This window comes from Trachinotus anak, unplaced genomic scaffold, assembly GCF_046630095.1.
Source record: "Trachinotus anak isolate AG129_WGS33_773 ecotype Australia unplaced genomic scaffold, CSIRO_AGI_Tana_v1 ptg000025l, whole genome shotgun sequence".
Taxonomy (NCBI): domain Eukaryota; kingdom Metazoa; phylum Chordata; class Actinopteri; order Carangiformes; family Carangidae; genus Trachinotus; species Trachinotus anak.
Genome location: NW_027273876.1, coordinates 422501 through 440000, shown reverse-complemented (window position 1 = coordinate 440000; position 17500 = coordinate 422501). Strand labels below are relative to the sequence as shown.

Sequence of the window (17500 nt, the reverse complement as noted above, 5' to 3'; positions counted from 1 at the left end):
TTGTTCATTATTCCCGCTGATGTTATTATGGGGGTTTGTGATGGAGGTTTTGAATAGGAGGATAATCAGATCAGAACCTGGCAACCCAGTGTGCTGACATGATGCGTTTGGCTCAGGAAGCTCAGCTAGGCTGCTAACATCTAGCATCGTCAAATTAGACACAGTGATGCCACGACAGGAAGTAAGGGATTTTACAAAATAAAAGCACAGTTCATGACGCTATAAACTGGCATTTATCTATTTGTTGATTTATTTTGACACTAAATTATTGTACTTTCATTCATCCAGTAAAAATACTGAGGCAAAATAAATTAAATACATGGACAAATATAAATATGAATAAAACATCGAATAATCACAGATTTTAAAAAAATAATAAATTGAAGTAAAGCTAGTAAATACATTTTTAAATCATGAACAAAAATTATAAAATCAAACCGAATCATTAAGTTGGGAGCAAAATGATAGAACATAGATATAAAATATAAATTGCAATTGCATATTTTATTTAATCAATTTTCTCTATAATGTATTATCCCAACATGAAAAAGATTTCTTCACATTGCAGGAATAAAACTCAGCTGTTCTTCTGTTGGCAAAATAGTTAAAATTTCAATATATAAAAATTTACACACACACACACACACACACACACACACTCCTGGGTTCTGCGCAGTATATTACACTAAATATTACATCTAAAAGTAGTAGAATCGGTCCATACAATCTCTAAAATGCATTATTATTTATTTGTTTGTATTCATTCATGTATTTTGTGAAATGCATCTGTTCAGTATCATGGAATAAAAAAGTTAATAACAAAAACCTCAATGTCCTTTCTCACACTAAAAAACATTTTCCTTCTCATGAATATGAGTTTAGGTGAAATTAGCATCAACACAAACATGCAAAACAACACATACTGCTTTAAAAGGATATTTGGATGGAAAGAGCAACAGTTGTATTTTCATTTATTACAGATTTCTTTCAAATATAAAATTAATTAAAAGAAAAAATGAGTTTATTTCTGCCCTGAAACATTAGCCTAGATTGTCAAAATCATATATATGTCTCAAGGCTCACTTACAAACTTTTTCTGGCGCTTTCAACTGCAGCTCACTGTCTCTCTCTGCAGGTGGTGTTTTCTGGAAAAAGAGTAGAGAATTACTATGAGTTAGTTGTTTATTTATATTTATTTTTTGTCACATTACGGGCATTTGAAAAAAAGAAAAAGGGAAAATAAAACCTCAACACAAATTACTTTGACTCACTTAGTGAATAAAATATGAGTAAAAGATTCAGTTTTTCTATTTATTTATTTTAGTTCATTTTACAGTTATGATTTTCTGTTTACTGTTTCTATTCATTTTGAATTGTTTTGTTATTTCTTTCGTGATTTATTTATTTGTCCATTGTTGCACCAATTACAATACAAGACTGTAAATCAGGTGTAAAAATATCAAATCACGTTTTACATACACTTTAGCATATCAGTATTTATATATGTATGTTTTCTTTACTCTGAATCTTTTATTTGTTTTCAGAACTATGATGTTATTGTTGTATTATCATTTTTTTCTTTTTTAGTCTTTATGGCACACCTATATGGAAACCAAGAGTAAAAATCAGTCATGATTAAAAAATCATTCATCATTCATGATATGTCAAAATCTAATAATTTTTAGTTTTTAACTCGTCTTTATTTTCTCTTTTATTGTCTGAACTGAGCCTCCACAGCCTCAGGAACAGGCAGTTTGACAAATAAACCAGTGACTGCTGAGACCCTTATTTTGAAGGCAGAGAGCGGATGTGTCCTGACACGACCGTCACTCGGTGTCGGTCCCGTCTCTTCCCCCGGTCAGAGACCGCTCGGAGAGATTTCTCTCCGCCTGTCTGCGTCCAATCACGGCGTCTCTGTCGCTCGCCGAGGCCGGGAACAGTGCGACTGGATCCAGACGACGTCCTGAGGACTGGATCTCCACCGTAAATCGAGCCGCGGATGGTTTTGTCTTCGGGTGGGGGACCTGGAAACCAGGGCCCACAGAGGGAGCAGGGAGGAGGCCCCGACGCCCCCTTGTTCTGACCCAGAAAACAGCACCGACGGCCGGGCTGCCTGTCTACTAGCAGGCCGGCTAGCTTCTGGCCACACAGGAGTGTGCAGGGTGGCACCCAAGGAGGCCGGATAGCAGGGTCGTTTTTAATCGTTAGACCTGTTTTTGTTCTTATTAATCATCGGGAAGGATATTTCTTGCTTTAAAGTTTTGAATTCTGGAGCTCGGGAGCTAGTGGCTAGCTAGCTCCGGGCTAGCTGTCCCAGTTGGCTTCTCTCCGCGGTAACCAGGCTGCGGAGGCTGCGGAGCGGGGACGCAGGAGCGCAGGCGGTCTCTCCGTATTTTCTATTAATTTTACGTACCTCACGGAGACACCGATCATGGCTGCCTTAATCAAGGAAATTGTGAGCAGGAATAAAAGGCGATATCAGGAGGACGGCTTCGACCTGGACCTGACCTGTATCCTTTTACTGCCAGTTAACGGGGTTTGGTTAGCCTGCTGCGCTAGCTGCTGCGCTCTCGAAGGTTGTGCATGACTCCGCTCAAAAAGTGGTAATTTGATGATTCTGTGCACATCGGCGGACAGGCTACACATGAGACGGGACTGTATGGCAGTGAGAGCTACTCTTCATATTGGCGTTAACGTAGCAGCTACACAGTCAAAGCAACGATGAAAAGATGAACTATTAGGAACAGCCTGGTGCTCATGGACCGAGGTTCTGAACCGTCAATGGCAGCGATACGTGTTCATACATGTTAGAGCGCTGTTCAGAGGGCGGGATTATACGGTTTATAGCCGTTACATCTCAGTTTAATGTGCACGTATGTTTGCGATGTTCACTTAAATTAGCGGTTTTTTCAACGGAGTTCGTAGGGCGGTTCACTGCCAACAGGAAAACGGGGCTGAGTAGGGCTTGGTAACGTTGTGAGGCGTTTGTCTGCAGCCTGCCTGTGAGGACACATGTGATCCAGCTGTTTTTGGTTCACTTCTCAACTGAATGCCTGTTACAGCTTCATACGGCTCGGTAGATGAGGACAGTAATTCGCGTGTGAATTGTTTTGTGTGTTTATGTAAGCGGTTGCTAACAGGCTAAGCTAACCGTGGTGTCAGTGTCGTTGCATCAGCAGTAGTCCGGACAGGGGAGCAGCTAACAGACATACCTGAGAAACGCACACCTGGACACAGTATGAACACAACTGTGACCACATCTGTAATAAGATGACATTTAATGACCAAATAAAACGACGCCGTCCGGTTTTAACGTCAAAGATACATTAATAGTTGAGGTTTATTTAATACCGCATGATTAATAAACATCACTGAACTAAGACAATGTTTTAAAGCAAGATATCAGATAGTGACTGGCTCTGCTGTGACAGTGAGCTGCGTCTGAAATAAAAACCTGCTGATTTTTGTAGAAACCGAGAAGGTGGTTTAACCTCCTGAAGGTCTGAGGACGTTTCCAGAATCCAAATAGACTGTAATAAAAAATATTCACTCCGTTGCAACATGAAAAACATTTATACCATGATTCTCACGGTGAGACTCTGGAGCTGGAGGTGATGTGAGTCTTTGTTCTTTTAGTAAAACACAAAATAAAAACATTTTGTATGAAAAGATAAAATAATAGAAAAAAACACGACTACAGAAGTATACAGGATAATTTTTATTGTTGGGTCTCATTGTATAAATAGTGCAGAGACGTATTATTCCCCACCTCTACAGAAATCAGAGTTACAACTTGACAAAATCTTGTGTCCACGACTCAAAGAGATCAGTTCACTGTGACACCAGAAATCCAGTAACTAATCAATCTGAGACACTGGAACCAGTGAATTTTACCATTACGACTTAAAAATGACTAATTGATTATCACAATTGTTGCCAATAAAATTTCTGTTAATCATACAGCCACAGTTTTTTATCTGGCACTGTGACACTGGAGTCAGAGAAGACTCAAAAATCAAAAACCGGCTGATGTTTCATTCACACGTCCTGCTGCTCTGATGGGGCCTGGCACACTCTCAAAATGACAACACCAGATACCGGACACAAACATCAGCAGCAGAGTGTCACATTTCCAACGCTGCAACTGTGCAGAGTTTAAAGAGGGAATTTTATCTTCTCTTGATTGACTGATCAGTTCATTTAGAGCTGGTTGTTTTCATCATCCATTTATGTGCAGATTTTTGTCTCCTTCAGTTGTGATGTCATCACTGAGGTTACCACAGTGTGATGCTGATGAGAGCATCCACACTAAACCACAACCATCACATTCTCTGGTGCTTCTGTGTCTCCACAGTCACACACTGACGGCCTCAGGTCGCACTGACGCCTGAACCCAGGCTGTCGTTCCCACCACGTCCTGCACATGTAGAGCTGCAGCAGTTAATCATTCATCAATTAGTTGATCAACAGAAAATGAATCAAGTTAAAAGTAATTCTCCAAGAAAAAATGGCTCCAGCAGGTTTTATTGATCAGAGGACTGATGGCGAAAATAATCAGCACACAATCAGCTGATTCATTGATAATAGTAACATCTGGATCAAATGAAACATGTTTTTAACCTGAGCTGGTGTTTGGACGTGTGGTATGTGCTGACTGTATAACAGTGACGGTGAAATCAGGCTGCAGCTCCTGGTGAAGTTCATCAGTGAATCAACAGGTTTTCTGTGATGACTCGTTGGTGCGTCTGAGCTCAGTGCAGCTGTGACGACTGGACTGAAAGAACAAAGTTTCAGAGCCACTTGTTTAGAGTTTAAGATTTAAGATCTCCGTGTCTGAGCTCTGGTCACTTTCACACCTTGTTAGATTACTTATGTCATGTGATGCATCAGGGATGTTGCCATGGTTACCAACAGTGTCCTGGATATAACGCACCTTGTGTACAGATGAACAGTGGTTTGAAATGTTGTAGCACTGTTACTGTTAGTTTAAAACTGCTGCTCTGACCTCTGACCTCTCAGTCCCATAAGCCCACAACCTGTGGTTTTTCTACTCTGGTTTTTGTTCAGATGAAACGATTGGCTGGGAGGTGGACTGAACCGGGCTAACTGTTCCCCCTGCTTCCAGTCTATATGCTAAGCTAAACTAACCAGCTTTCTACATGTTTTATACGTTTGAGTATAATTAATATAAATGTCATCTTTGATTTAAATGGTGACGTTATCTTTGTTCAAATTGGCCTTGGAGCTGCTGCTATTGATAATTGTCATTATTGATTGATCAGTGATCGATCACTTTGATGTAAAATGTCTGGCGTTAAAACTATGACGTGATGATGACAATAGTGATTCTTCTGTTTCTGCAGACATGATATCAATGATGCTAGCTGTCTGTTAGCTTCTGTGGTCTTTATACTAAGCTAAGCTAATAGCTGCTGTACAGATAACTTTCACATCTCATCTGCGGGAAGCTGACAAGAACAAATCCTACCTCCCCCTACCTTCACTGGAGCTAGCTGCAAGGAATTGTGGGAAATGTAGGAGGTCCTCTGAGTAAAACAACCAGATGTTTTGTTTCTCTGGGCCTGTAGAAAAGATCCAGGTCTGACGACGCTGTGTCTCAGTGACAGACGGACAGAGGGGACAGATGGACAGACAAACAGAGGGGACAGACAGACAGGACAGACGGACAGACAGAGGGGACAGACGGACAGACGTGGTCCTGTCCTCAGCCTCACGTAGCTGCTGTTCTTCCCTAACAGAACAATCAGATATTTATCCTAACATCATAGCGATGGGCTTCCCCGCGGAGCGACTGGAGGGAGTTTACAGAAACAACATCGATGATGTCGTTCGGTAAGATGACGCTCTGCATGACCTCTGACCCCTCCCTTCAGAAAACTGCTGGTTTTACACATTTTGACCTGTTAACTGTCAGTGATCATTTTCAAAAGCTGCCATCGGTGTCAGCTTAAACTAAGTCAAATCAATTTACAGAGAGAGTCTCCAGACCAAAACGCTTTACAACCAGACAGTTTCACAGGCTCTGGACCACAGTCTAGAACTGGTCCAGGTTGTGGACCACGGTCCAGACCAACTGTGGAGCTACGTCAGAGTTAAAGCTGTTTAAAAACTCAACCTGTGTCTCTGTCAGATTTCTAGATTCAAAGCACAAGAATCACTATAAGATCTACAACCTGTAAGTACTGTCTGTCTGTCTGTTCATCTGTCTGTCTGTCTGTTCATCTGTCTGTCTGTCTGTTCATCTGTCTGTCTGTTCATCTGTCTGTCTGTCTGTTCATCTGTCTGTCTGTTCACCTGTCTGTCTGTTCACCTGTCTGTCTGTTCATCTGTCTGTCTGTTCATCTGTCTGTCTGTCTGTTCATCTGTCTGTCTGTTCATCTGTCTGTCTGTCTGTTCATCTGTCTGTCTGTTCACCTGTCTGTCTGTTCATCTGTCTGTCTGTTCATCTGTCTGTCTGTCTGTTCATCTGTCTGTCTGTTCATCTGTCTGTCTGTCTGTTCATCTGTCTGTCTGTTCACCTGTCTGTCTGTTCATCTGTCTGTCTGTCTGTTCACCTGTCTGTCTGTTCACCTGTCAGTCAGTCAGTCCTCAGTTCCTCAGTTAATGTTGTGTGTCTGTCTCTCAGCTTAAAACTTTTGGTGTGTGTGTGTGTGTGTGTGTGTGTGTGTGTGTGTGTGTGTGTGTGTGTGTGTGTGTGTGTGTGTGTGTGTGTTTCTGCTGTTACTGCAGTCAGTGTCTGAACATCTGTCTGTGTCCACAGATGTGCGGAGCGACATTATGACACGTCAAAGTTCAACTGTCAAGGTGAGATTGACTGACAGTGAAGGGGAGACCCTGGTCTCTGTGGGCGGGAACAGGAACCTGTCTGACTCTCTGTGCCTCTTTCAGTCGCTCAGTACCCATTCGAGGACCACAACCCCCCCCAGCTGGAGCTGATCAAGCCGTTCTGTGAGGACCTGGATCAATGGCTGAGCGAGGACGAACAGCACGTCGCGGCCATCCACTGCAAGGCGGGAAAAGGCCGCACCGGCGTCATGATCTGTGCCTACCTGCTGCACCGGGGCAAGTTCCAGGAAGCTCAGGAGGCGCTGGAATTCTATGGAGAGGTTCGCACCCATGACAAGAAGGTAAGGACGCCGCTGTTCTACTGCGTCAGCCGATGACGAGATGGAGAAGTTTGTTTTGTGGAGAACATGTCAGATTCATGTTATAGTGAGCGACAAGTCACATCTCACTCTGTGGTGTTTGGGTTGAGCATGGTTGACAGGTGACATCAGCTGATACTGAAAACACAGACGCAGAGTACGAGTGAAACTGTTACCTATGAGTCAGTGGGCGGGGCCAGTTAGGTGTGGGGCTAATTTAAAAACATTTTTAAGAGCATGAAGAACTCCATAAGAAAAACGTCTCAAAATAAGATAAGTAGAAACAAGCTCATTGTGTGTGTGTGTGTGTGTGTGTGTGTGTGTGTGTGTGTGTGTGTGCGTGCGCGCGCACGCTTTCAGGGTGTGACCATCCCCAGTCAGCGCCGTTATGTGGTCTACTACAGCTTCCTGCTGAGGCACCAGCTGCAGTACAAACCTGTGGCTCTGCTCTTCCATAAGATGCTGTTTGAAACCATCCCCATGTTCACCGGAGGCACCTGCAGTGAGTCTGACTCCGTCTGACACGAGCAAACACCCTGAGGCTGAGCTCACTGTCTAACACCTGTGCTGTTGTGCTCTTGGTGCAGACCCTCAGTTCGTGGTGTACCAGCTGAAGGTGAAGATTCACACCTCTAACCCCTCCCACACCCGGCGGGAAGACAAACTGATGCTGTTTGAGTTCCCGCAGCCACTTCCTGTCTGCGGAGACATCAAGGTGGAGTTCTTCCACAAGCAGAACAAGATGATGAAGAAGGTGAGGAAGAGTCACTACAGCTGATGATCATTTTTAAATGAATTCTGTTACATCAGAATCAAGTGTGATGTTCTTAACTTTTCATTTGTTTGATCTGCCTTTTGCTGCCAGACTCCTCAGACATCTTCACTGTCCTCTTATAGATTTAATTTCAAATGGGTGATTTAAATTAACTTTTTGGTAATTAATGCTACAATTATTATTAAAATACAGTAACTGAGCCCTCTGGTTTAGTTCAGTCTGTAGAAGAACATGTGGCAGCAGTTATAGCCTCGAGTCTTCTGAAACATCTCGTCCTGGATAAGTTGTGTGAAATGTGCAGAGTTGTGTAGGTAACCTGGTGTTTGTTGAGTCTAAGTTGTCTAACCTGTGACGTGCAGGTCATCTTGGTTACGTGTTGTTGTTCTGTTTAGGTCGTCTTGAGTAGGTTGTTGTCTTGGTTGAGTCTTGTTGGTCACCTCCCTGCCAGAGGTCCCTGGGTTTGGTTGGTGGACTGGGTCTGAGGGGGGTCCTGGTGTGGAACCTCTTTGGTCCACAGCAGTGGAGCCTGCTGTTCTCCTGGAGCACTCAAAGCTTCAGGAATGTTTTTTACAGCCTCATCCAGGCCCTTCCCTCCACAGCTTCCTTCAAACTTGCAAACTGCAGTCCCTGTTTCTTCACAGACCAGTTCCCTCAGAATCCTCTTCTTCTGTCGCTCCAGGAAAAGATGTTTCACTTCTGGGTCAACACCTTCTTCATCCCGGGGCCAGAGGAGAACCCTGACAAACTGGAGAACGGCAGTGCCGGGACACTGCGGGAACAGGCTGACAGGACGCACCATAACCTGGGGCTGATGACGACCATGATGATGGGAGGAGAAACCAACGACAGAGACTACCTGGTTCTCACTCTCATAAAAAATGACCTGGATAAAGCCAACAAAGACAAGGCCAACAGGAACTTCTCCCCGAACTTCAAGGTAAAACATTTCTGTTGGTTTCATTGCTCAGCATCATTTAATCTGAAGGGTTGTTAAAGACAAGAAGTAAAAACCAAGGGAAGGAAGTTCAGTCTTAAACTTGAAATAAATCTCACAGGTTCCACAGGTTCTGATGTTCCACAGGTTCCACAGGTTCTGAGGTTCCACATGTTCAGTTCCACTGTTTCCATAGGTTCTGAGGTTCCACTGGTTCTGAGGTTTCACATCGATGACTCTGTAGCGGCTCACAGTGTGTCTCCTTGTGTCCTTCAGGTGAAACTGTTTTTCACCAAGACGGTGGAGGAGGGATCCAACTGTGACGCCAGCAGCACGTCGGCCTCGGTGACCCCGGACGTCAGCGACAACGAACCAGATCACTACCGCTACTCTGACACCACGGACTCGGACCCAGAGAACGAGCCATTCGAGGAGGACCACCACAATCAGATCACAAAAGTCTGACACACACACACGCACACACACACACATATATATATATGTGTGTGTATATATGTACATATACATACATACATACACAGTATATATATATATATACACACACACACTCATGAACCCCCACACTAAGACTAGCGTGTGTTAGCTAACGGGGGAATGTAACCTACGGACCAGAACTGATCTGTGGGACTCTGGATCAAAGAGCTCAGATCAGACTATAAGCCCCGCCCCCTCAATCTTCTGCACGGTGCACACCTGGACAATCACATGACATGGCGGTGGGGGGAGGAGGGTAGGGATAAATGTGTGGGCGGGGCCAGGCCGGGAAACGGACAGCAAATGGACAATAAGACAGATGAATGGACAGTTTAAAGGTAAAACTTGAATATAAACAAACTGAAAGACAAGTAGACTTCTTTAGTGACTACACCAAGGTGTTTGTTGGATAAATCCCCAGTCCCCATGTGTCCTTCCATCCTTCTTTCCTTTCCTGCTTCCTTCCTGACAAGTTTAAGGAAACTTCATGCAGACCAATCTTTATCTCTCCACCTCTTCAGTTCTGTGAAGCTGTGTCAGAGTTGACTCTTCTCTGTGTGCTCACTCAAACTCAAACTCACAGTCAGTTGATTTAAATGATCAGTCTGTTGGATTCTTGAAGACCTGTTGTTCATTTATTAAAATAAGATCTGCAATTTTCTTTGAACTTTATGTTCTCACTCATCAAAACATAAAAACCAGGAACTGGAAAGTCCAGGTTTTTCACCCTGGTCTTCAAAAATCCTCCAGACAAACAAGAAACCAGATTGGACTGAACTGGGCTGAGTCGGTTTGGATCAGTTGTTCTGTGCTAGTTGGAACCAGTGTGAGCTGGTTTGGGACCAGTCTGAATGAGTTGGCGAGCAGTCTGAGCTGATGTAGATCAGCAGGTCTGAGTCAGTTTGGACGATTCATTTTGTTGTATTCCTGAGGTTGGAACATCCCCACCAAAGAACCTTTGAGTCCTCCAAACCGTTTTGATCTCTTATCCTGTCCTGAGTTATGTCAGGCCAATCTGGACACGGCTCACTGCTGGTCTCGACCGAGTTTGCACCAGTTCTGTCTGGACTGGATTGGGTTTGGGATGAAGTAGCGCACAATGACAGGAGACATTCTGATGTTTGAATGTGACAATGAAGAAGAGAAACTAGGATCATTCACAATCTGTCAATCATCTACTGTTGAAAATCACATACAGTACAAACCTACTGTGAACTAATGCTATTAGGACTTTTCTGTCTCTACAGTTTTGCACAGAAGGATTCTCTTCTCTCCTTCAATCATTTCCTCCAGTTAGAGAAACATATTTTTGTTATACTCTTATATCAATCATTAAGCTAAACAAACAAGCTACACACATTATAACCATTCCTTCAGCCAGATCTGCTTTAAGCTGTACACCTGTAGGCTAACCCACCCTGATACAAACTACAGCAGAAATCTACATCTCCAGGGCACTTAGTTTTGATGTTCTTGGCTTGTCAGGTGGGTGGGGTTTGCACTATATAAAGGACAGTTGGCTTTGTATTTCTGGGTAAACTGTGTCCATCCAAGAAGCCTGTTTGGCTCATGTTTGTGCTGATTTCTGTCAAGTTGAAAGACACAATCCTTTTATCAGTCTGCCCTTTGGTAGGTCTCAGCACAGAGTTTCTCAACTTTGGGGTCAGGACCCGACATGGGTTTTCATGACAACATTTGCTCTTGAGAGTCACAAGGTTTAGCCTCTGTGTGTCTTTGGTTTCTGACATTTGAAAGAGGGTGATGCTCTATAATTATTACTCTGTCCATAAACTATTAATCGTTGTATTCAGTTCTACTTTAAGCACTTCAATTCTTGCAAACTGTACCTTTAACGCCATGGACGACAGTTTGAGGATCACATTACCATCACAGCAGGTTGAAGACTTCTCTGTCTGGATTTACAAAAGCAAATGAACATGAGGGATTCTCGGATCAGTTTCTGTTAGACCGTAGATTTAATTCATCAGAGCAGAACAACCCAAAGCTAATCCCCAATTGGTTCACGTCCATTGGGCTCTTTAGAAATGAGAATTTTAAAAGTTTTTCTGACCTTTGGTGATTATTTTGTGGATGTGTACCTTCTTATGTCCACAATGTAAATGTCCCTCTGCTTGTCCAGTGTTCTACTGCAAAAACTAAACTAAACTACATTTGGACTTAGGATACAACAATATACTGGACCGTCTTTCTTTCTTTTACTGTGCAGTCAGTAACCAACAGTGAAAGCACTGTTTACCATCTGTTTACTTTCAACACCACCCATGAAATCATCTGTAATTAATATCAGACCATTTTCACTTGGTACCCCACTGATCAGAGCATCCCTATTGATCATCTGCCTCCAGATTGGGTGTACGTTGAAGTTTTAGTCCTGATGCCCAATTTTTCCGTCCAAACATTTGGTGCTACAACCGATATCAGCCCTGCGTTGGTTCTGTAGTTAAAGATTGTTCTTCTTAGATGTGGGACTTGAAGTTCCTCTTGTCCCCCCCGTAGGCCTCGCCAAGACCCTGATCACACAGGATGCACTGCAGAGTGTTGAAAACATGAATCCAGAACGCTGCTTTTATTTGAGGAGGACAGGAGTGCTGACAGTGTCTTTAATGTTTGGAGAGGAGGGAGCTTAGATTTCCAAACCTTGAATTCTACCTGTACATTAGAACAGAACCCAAACTCAAAAAATCAACAACACCAAAAGGCTAATGACAATAATATCAAGCATGTTTGGATCCGATCATGATATCCCAGATATGTCAAAGATGGTAGACAAGGTTCCTCTGGGACTTTTCTGGGATTGATCCCGGCACCCAGAGAGCCCTTGAAGCTTGAAGCTGTTTACAGCCAATCAGAGCTTTGTAGGCAGCAATAAGAATGGGAATGGCATCTTCTTGTGCGAGCGACAGAACAATGTCCACAAAAAACAGGCATAGAAGTGATATTTCCAACTGTACAGGCTGTTGGAGTCGACTTTCTTTGTGTTGAAGGGAGGAAGATGAACAAAATGGACCTTTAGTCTGATTATCAGATTGTAAACACCTGGATCACAAAATAAGGACTCCTAACTCCTTGAGACACTGGGGCAAGATGAAAAAGTGCCTGGTGCTGCTAAAACTGCATCTTGTGTGATCACGTCTTGAGGCGCAGCCTCAGTGAGAGCAACAAATTCATCTGTAGCTTTGTGCTACCAGCAAACAAGTGCTCCGGCCTACAGTCCACCATGTTGGGTCTCAGGTGCTAACTGTGCCAGCCAGGGTTGATGCTGAGCCTGCTGTCCATCTGTGGTGCTTTCTACCAGCAGCAAGTGTTCGTCCAGTCGTGACACTTAGCAGCTCTGTCGTCAGTGTGGCGACCTGTCCACAGGCTCTGTTCGTGTGTCTGCCAGCATTTTACCGCAACAACAACACAAGTCCTGCTTAGAGTCCTGTTGGGTGCTGTCAGGCCTGGCCTCACTTCCTGTCATCAACCCTTTCAGACATGAATGGTATGAAGACTCGCATTATGGAGGCACTAAAGAACTACTGCCAACTGGTGTGGACTCAGAACCTGATCCTGAAACCTGGATTACATTTTCCACAGGGTAGATTTTTTTAGACAGCCACAGTTCTACGTTTTCTTTTAGGATCCAGTCGATTGTCCCTTTAAAAAGTGTCGGTGTAAAGATCGCATTAGGCTCATTATATGTAAGGCGGGGTCTACAACAATGTAGGTGAATGGTATTATAGGTAACTTTAGGATGCTGAGGAGTTGATGCCCAAACCTGTTGTTGTGTTGTGGGGCTGAACCCAACAAAAAGTTAAACAATAAATTTGTCTCCAAACAACACCAACTATGTTCCAACCTGAAACGTGAAAGTGTCCAGTTAAAAATAAAACCTTGAAGCAGACGTCTGACAAGACTGAGGAGTCTGTCAGACTTGCTGGTGGTATACTAAACATACCAGCTTGCACTTAACGGGTTTTGGGTATTTGAGGCCAGGTAGGTGCTGTCCACATCTTTGACTGTTCCAGGTGCTCCATATCTTTTTCTTATGACCATTTTAAAGTGATTGGTTATAGAAAATAAGTCCCAGTTCAGCTGTGTTGAATCCCCCTGGTTAGTTTGGACAGAAAATCGTCACTGTGAGTTAACAAAACCAGGGTCGATTCAGGAAGAGAATTTTTTTTCTTAACTCAAATTTCATAGTTTTTAACCAAATTTCATTGTTGATCTGGTTCTGTTTTGACGGATGTTCAGGGTTCCTGTACCGATCCAAAAGGTCAGAAAGGAAACAAAAGGGGAAGTGATAAAAACTTTGGAAAGAAGATTTCAAAGTGCTTTTCTGCTTCTAGATCTCCACACAGAAACCAGAAGGAGAAGGAGAAAAGTGTTGTAGAGAATCAGCAATGTGTTGACACAAAAACCTTAAACACTAAACTCAGTGATGTTTAAATGTTAAGATCAATGGTTTTATGTTTGACAGTGAAATCAGCCATGTTTCCACTGAAGACAATGAACGTGTCAGTCTGCAGAAATTAGTTTGCATCTGGAATCTGTAAAGGAACCTTGGACTCGCCCCACAGATAGCACTCTGGATTAACCTTTAACCTCCAACAATCAGAATCCACATTAACAGTTTTACACTTGCCTGAGTAAATGTAATTCCCTCAGTGAGAAAGCTTCTTTGTTTTCTCTGTTTAGTCGATAAGATGATGCTTCAGCTCTTTTCTGTTTACATCTCATCACCAAACCTGCCAAAATGAAGCTCAGACTAATGGTTTATTTTTTTAATTTGTTGTCTGTTTGTTAGTTTTGGAGTTGACAAGGTAAACATGGTCTATGTTCATGTTCTTTCTTTGTTTTGCCTTAAAGTGCGGTCACATTACCTGTCCAGTCAGCAGAACTGCCCCACACCCAGACCTAGTACAGGATGTGGTGTCAGGAGAGTATATTGAGTGTCATATTATACAAAACCGTCACTGGAATAATTGAGTCCACCTTTCAAAACAGTGTGAATCAGTGTTTCTATTGGCTGCATGTGCAAATACAAAGGTGGGAGGTGAAATCTCTGATTTTGCCAGAGTCAGTCAAAGCCAAAACAGGAAATCGGAGACGGAGCCAGTATTTGCAGGATGCAGGCGTAGTGTGACCGTCCCTTTACCTGAAGCCCACGACTGTTTTCTGCTTCTTGACAGTTCCTCAGAATCTCAGTCGAGTTCACCAACCACATCTGTCGTCAGAGGTTAATGGGTAACGTCAGTCAGGAGTGTAGGTGAAGGACATCACATGAAAGTGTGAGGCTGTTGGAAGTCAGTTATGATGAAGAGTTGCCTCCTGTGCTGACTCCAGCCCACACATTTATTTAAATAGAAAATGTTTCAGTCCCAACTGGATCTTCTTTGGTGTTAAAATCTTAGAAATGGTCACCACAGCCAGATATCTACCAGCCGGCTGATAGGCTGACTGAGGACAGGGTGGTTTCAGTGGTGGATAGCTAGCTAATGAAGCTAATGTTAACTCCATGAGTCTGTTGACTTTTTAATGTTTCAATCAAATTCATTCCAAGAACAAATACAACAAATAAACGAAAAGCTAAAAAATATTGACTTTCTGTATAGATGTGATGTCATGCTACCATTCTGAGGCTAATGCTAACAGGTCCCAGGTAAGAAAGCAATATTCTCACCAGATGATCCATGTCGACGACGCAGCATTGTTCTTGTTCTACAGTGTTATTCAGTTATTCCAGTGTTTTTATTTCATTCCAACAGACCGTTTGTGTTTTCACACATTATGTTTCACTTTTACAAGAGAAAACATCAGATGGAGACTGACCGAGGTGTTTGGAGTTGGAAGGTTCACTGAGTGAAACTACATCTCTGTAGGATTTTCACCATTTTAACCTGACCAAGATCCAACTGGGAAATCCAGTCCAAAACCCTTGTCTGAAAAGCCAGAAACTGCTGGTTCTGGACTGAGGTTGCAGTTTTTTTCCCAAAATGTCCCAGTGGAATCAGTAATGATGAGTACTGATCAGCTGTACAGTGGGTCTGGAACCAAACCTTCTGACAGATGTGGTTTTGTACTCAGTTCTGGTCCTTCGGAGCAGAGCATCATGGTTCAGGTCTCAGCTCAGTGGTCCACAGTGTGTCTGTTCATGATGATGATTGTGTTGTTTTATTTGAGTGGGTATTCATTTTGTTTTTCACTTAGTCAACAAACAAACAGAAAACTCGTAACTATGGCCTGTATCACCATGGAAACATGTCAAGATAAACTGACTTCCCCTCCCCCACCCTCTGTTCTTTTATTTTTTTCCCTCCTTGTTTTATAATTAAATAAAAACACTGTAAAGGTGAATAAAACTATTTATAAACAGCTGTTGTCTGTGGTGGTGAGATTATTTTGAGGACTACAACTCCCAGTCTTATGTTCACACACCACACCTTTTCACAATAGAATATTCATGTTCATTTTGTATCTGTCAAACAACCACAGACACATTAGCATGATAACATCAGCTAATTGGCAGTAGACTCAGTCCAGCTGAGGCTGATGGGAACGTCATGAAACCTGAAGCATCAACAGTGAGGAGCTGAGAGCTGCAGTTCCTCTAATGACCACTAGAGTCTGGCTCCAGCAGTGAGTCAGTCCCCAGAGACTCCCATGTTCAAATGTCCAACTTTACAGCAGAAAGAAACATGTTTACAGCCTGGTACAGAAACTGTTCTGGTCTCTGGAGATCATTTCCTCCTTCATGACACCTGTACGGCTGAATTTATACAACTCACCTGTTTACATTTTATTAAGGACCAAAGTTATGGAGAATTGAGGGCGTGGCCTCTTTGAGTGACAGGTGGGTGAACTATGTTTGACACAAGCCGATATGCACCAAAGTCTCAGCTCCACACATGCCCCACCTCTTTGTCCATATTTGGATTAGCTGGGAGGAGTCAAGATGGCAATGGTGGAGCAGCTCACTCTGAGCTTCAGAACGGCCCTTCAGAAAGTTTCTACGGTTCATCCTGAGGGAACATGAACGTCTCTGTTCATCAGCGGTTTGTCTCAGGAACTGCAGCTGAACTTCAGACAGATCAATTAAATCATTTCACCTAACGATCTGCCCCCAACACTGTAGAAACAACGTGTGTTCAAACACACTTTACACACATTGTGTGACCCATCAGTGACTTAGCAGAAATGATAATCTCTTCCCACAATGCACTGCAGCAGCACTACTGAGTGCACTCCAAACGACTGGAGAACAGGCAGGAAAAATTAGGTCACACACACACACACACACACACACACACACACACACAGAGCCTCGTGGGCACCAAACCATAACTAATTCTGTCTTATCAGCTGCTATAAAAAGATCAAAGAAAGTGAAGAGCAGCTTCTTCTTCTTCACTGGATCAGGCTGCACATTAAACCTCAAATCATACTGGACTCAGTCTGACAGGTGAGACACTAACCTGACTGCATCACTTCGTACCAGGTGAGTTCAGTCAAGAATGATGATGTGACACTGAAATATTTCATTACATGATATGAAGTCGGTATTTATTCAAACTCCAACATTAAACCAGGTTTAAGTTCATCCTCAGTTAAACCAGACCCAAGTCAAACCTCACATCATTGACCTCTAGCTGTGTTATCTGTGCAGGACACAGCTGGTTCAGATTGAAGCTGCAGATCAAAGGTCAAACGAACAGCTGATAACACAAACATTAAAACTGTGTAGAAATGAGTTTATTTAAAGACACTGAAACACGTCTGTTAATGTGATTCACCACTTCATAAAACCTCATGAGTCCTATTGATTATTGATAGTATCAGCTCAAATCCTCCTGCTGGACTCTGGAACCTCCTGTCGTGGTGGTGACATCACAGTGAGGCCTTCAGCACACTGAGCACGCTCAGTGCAGACTCCACACAGCCATCGAAGTTGGAGTGGCTGAAGGCATCGCCGCCGCAGACGAGCAGCGGGCGGTCGAGGACGGTCATGTGACCCGGACAGTCTGGCACCGAGGTCAGCACCTGCAGGAGAGACAGGAGGGGTCGTACATCAAACGCTCCCACACTCAGAGCAGTTCAGGGTCAGTTGGATTTCTCTGGACTCACCTGAGA

General features: G+C 43.3%; 2 protein-coding genes and 2 long non-coding RNA genes across 6 annotated transcripts in view; 2 read left to right on the top strand and 2 right to left on the bottom strand.

The window, feature by feature from the left end:
* The window catches only part of LOC139608293 (uncharacterized), a 3264-nt gene extending 1429 nt beyond the window's left edge, over positions 1 to 1835 (bottom strand). Inside the window, exon 1 of the long non-coding RNA XR_011685004.1 lies at positions 1088 to 1835. This is a non-coding gene — a long non-coding RNA (uncharacterized lncRNA). The remainder of the gene's footprint in view (positions 1 to 1087) is intronic.
* LOC139608292 (uncharacterized) overlaps positions 1 to 17500 on the top strand; it is a 38157-nt gene that overhangs the window by 7299 nt on the left and 13358 nt on the right. The gene's annotated exons all lie outside the window — the stretch shown is intronic.
* Positions 1845 to 15747, top strand: ptenb (phosphatase and tensin homolog B). Its single transcript, XM_071461849.1, has 9 exons — positions 1845 to 2510; positions 5769 to 5853; positions 6152 to 6196; positions 6782 to 6825; positions 6910 to 7148; positions 7527 to 7668; positions 7754 to 7920; positions 8621 to 8878; positions 9152 to 15747. Exons 1-9 carry the CDS (start codon positions 2432 to 2434, stop codon positions 9338 to 9340), a joined length of 1248 nt encoding a protein of 415 aa, XP_071317950.1. The 5' UTR covers positions 1845 to 2431; the 3' UTR covers positions 9341 to 15747.
* rnls (renalase, FAD-dependent amine oxidase) overlaps positions 16907 to 17500 on the bottom strand; it is a 5451-nt gene continuing 4857 nt past the window's right edge. For both annotated transcript variants that reach the window (XM_071461854.1, XM_071461853.1), the window contains 2 exons: positions 17495 to 17500; positions 16907 to 17410 (listed from right to left, as the gene is read on the bottom strand). The exon at positions 17495 to 17500 is cut by the window's right edge and continues 170 nt beyond it. In XM_071461854.1, coding sequence (XP_071317955.1) covers positions 17258 to 17410; positions 17495 to 17500 — 159 coding nt within the window. In that variant the 3' untranslated portion in view covers positions 16907 to 17257. The remainder of the gene's footprint in view (positions 17411 to 17494) is intronic.

What these genes read in the sequence shown, in the direction of transcription:
- ptenb (XM_071461849.1), top strand. Translation starts at nt 2,432, where the DNA reads ATGGCTGCCTTAATCAAGGAAATTGTGAGCAGGAATAAAAGGCGATAT. An exon ending in CTTCGACCTGGACCTGACCT is followed by an intron (nt 2,511 to 5,768) that starts GTATCCTTTTAC and finishes CAGAACAATCAG; the next exon opens with ATATTTATCCTAACATCATA. An exon ending in GTCAAAGTTCAACTGTCAAG is followed by an intron (nt 6,826 to 6,909) that starts GTGAGATTGACT and finishes TGCCTCTTTCAG; the next exon opens with TCGCTCAGTACCCATTCGAG.